The sequence below is a fragment of the Amaranthus tricolor genome, chromosome 13 (genome assembly GCF_026212465.1).
Source record: "Amaranthus tricolor cultivar Red isolate AtriRed21 chromosome 13, ASM2621246v1, whole genome shotgun sequence".
In the NCBI taxonomy this organism is placed as follows: domain Eukaryota; kingdom Viridiplantae; phylum Streptophyta; class Magnoliopsida; order Caryophyllales; family Amaranthaceae; genus Amaranthus; species Amaranthus tricolor.
The window spans coordinates 21,745,154-21,747,613 of record NC_080059.1 but is presented as its reverse complement, the minus strand read 5'-3'; the positions used below and the strand labels follow the sequence as shown (position 1 = coordinate 21,747,613).

The 2,460-nt window shown below is 32.2% G+C and overlaps 1 protein-coding gene across 1 annotated transcript; it reads right to left on the bottom strand.

Annotated features, from left to right (window-relative positions):
• Positions 1-575: 575 nt before the first annotated feature.
• LOC130798937 (protein FAR1-RELATED SEQUENCE 5-like) lies at positions 576-1,616 on the bottom strand. Its single transcript, XM_057662033.1, has one exon. The coding sequence runs from the start codon at positions 1,614-1,616 to the stop codon at positions 576-578; it is 1,041 nt and encodes a 346-aa protein (XP_057518016.1).
• Positions 1,617-2,460: the final 844 nt, after the last annotated feature.

Genomic DNA, 2,460 nt, shown 5'->3' with positions numbered 1-2,460 from the left:
ATCGATGTACCTCATTCCAAACATCTCCTAAAACCCCTTTTCTAGATTCTATAGCATTATTACCATCCAATAATGTGCCATCAATATCATAGACAGGTGTTTTGCTAGCATCTTTTATCCACCTTTTCAATATGTAAGGTTCTGGTATATATTTAACGCCTTTTGCATGCAAAACCCATAATGCATGCTTACATAAGACTCCTACTAAGAATTTGTTCTTGAAAATCCTTAAAAACAACATATGTGTAGACACTAGAAGCATGTTTTTCAAGAGGGATACGAGTCTTCAAAGGTGCAGAATATAACTTGCATTTACTATCTAGTGTTTGCATCATATAACGTTGAACATCCATCGCACTTTGAAAGCTAATTTGGAGTTCAACTAATGTAAGAAATTTGTTCACAAAGTAATTGAAAAAATTGTTCTCACTTTCCGACCTAGATGTTGTTCTAAGCAAATCACCCATATAAAGATCTCTAAAATATGCGGGCACCCACATTTCTCTAATATCATACATACTATTCAACCAGTCATTATTTCTTAAATTAGCATGCTCATAATCCGACATCATTTTTTACCACTGATCTTCAAATTCATGGGGCTCATTATCCCTATTATATACAAGTCTATTAATTCTTCTTAAAAACTCATCATCATTACGTAACTCAATAGAAACTTTATCAGTTAGTTTCTTCATTATATGCCAACAACAGAATTTATGAATAGACTTGTCAAAAACATTGGGTAGAGCAATTTTTATGGCTGGATCTTGGTCTGTTATAATGGAATCTGGTTGTTTTTCATCCATTGCCCTCAAAAAAGATTCAAATAACCAAGTATAAGAACATACATCTTCCCTACTAATAAGACCGACAGCAAAAGTAACACATTTTTTGTGATGGTCAACACCCGTGAAAGGAACAAAAATTTGATTATACTTGTTAGTACCATAAGTAGCATCCAAAGATATCGAATCACCAAAAAATGAATAGTTTCTCCTACTAATACCATCTGCCCAAATTGCCTTTGATAGAGATTTAGTATCATCAACCTCAAAATCAAAACAAAAACTAGGTGAAATTTCTTTCTTCTTAACAAACATTTCCACAAACATTTGCCCATCAGATTCATTAATAAAACACTTTAAATCCCTATAAAAGTTTTTAAAGTTATCAAGTGAAGCACCTACTTTTGAATAACTTCCTACTTGTTCTTTCCACATCCTATATGAACTTGTTGGACCTTTATTCAAGTTCAAATTGTTCATAATGTATCTTTTTTGTCCACTGTTTAAACTACATGACCCTTTTAAATGTTGCCTAGAAATAGGTGAGGCAAGAATGTGGCTATGGGCTTCAATAAACTTATAAACCCAATATTTACCCTCTTTAGTCCTTTGAAAAACAATTTTAGCATAACAATCTTCACGAGTTACAAGCCTTCTTCTCAATGCACCTAATTTCTCTTCCCTCATCCCTTGTTTATTACACAAATAGTATTTAGATGTAACAACACCTTTATAGACTTTCTTAGTCCCTAATCTAATGTCAAAACCACAAGCCTTAGCATATGTTTCATAGAATTTCACCCCTTCTTCTAATGAATCAAAAGTCATATGCAATACTGGTATCAGATTTTTCTCACAATGAGGGATGAACTGTTAACGATTAAGGTTATGAGTAGGTGTACCCTGAAACACAATACCAGCAACATTGTTTTCAACAGAAAGTAACACGTTTTCAACATAAAGTATTACATTTCCAACACAAATTAACACCAAATGTATTATTATCGTCATAAATAAACTTACATATAAATGTTCACTTAAAGAAGGTACGAAATTACGGTCATTAATAGGTTCAAAAGGATTTGTAGAAGATGGTGGATCATTATTATCTTGCAATGCAACCTAAAACAAAAAGTAAGATATTTTGGTGAAAAAATCATCAACTTTCCTAGCCAAAAGTAACATTGTTTATCACATTATAATGTATTATTGATAAATAAAGGCTTACCATGAGTTAACTTGAAGAATTAGCATTGTTTTCACCAAGGTTAGAAGTGGTTGTAAAAGTCACAATTTGTAAGGGTTCCATATGCTCAGTTAAAGAAGTTCCAGCCATATCATTATTATCTTGCAATGCAACCTAAAACAAAACGTACGATATTTTTGTGAAAAAATCATCACATTTCCTACCCAAAAGTAACACTATGCATATACTTTATTGCATATTATTGATAAATAGAGGCTTACCATAAGTTGACTTGAAGAATTTGCATTGTTATCACCAATGTTAGAAGTGGTTGTAAAAGTCACAGTTTGTAAGGGTTCCATATGCTCAGTTAAAGACGTTCCAGCCTTATCATTATTATCTTGCAATGCAACCTAAAGAAAAAAGTAAGACATTTTTGTGTAAAAATCATCACATTTCCTACCGAAAGTAACGCTGTGCATATAC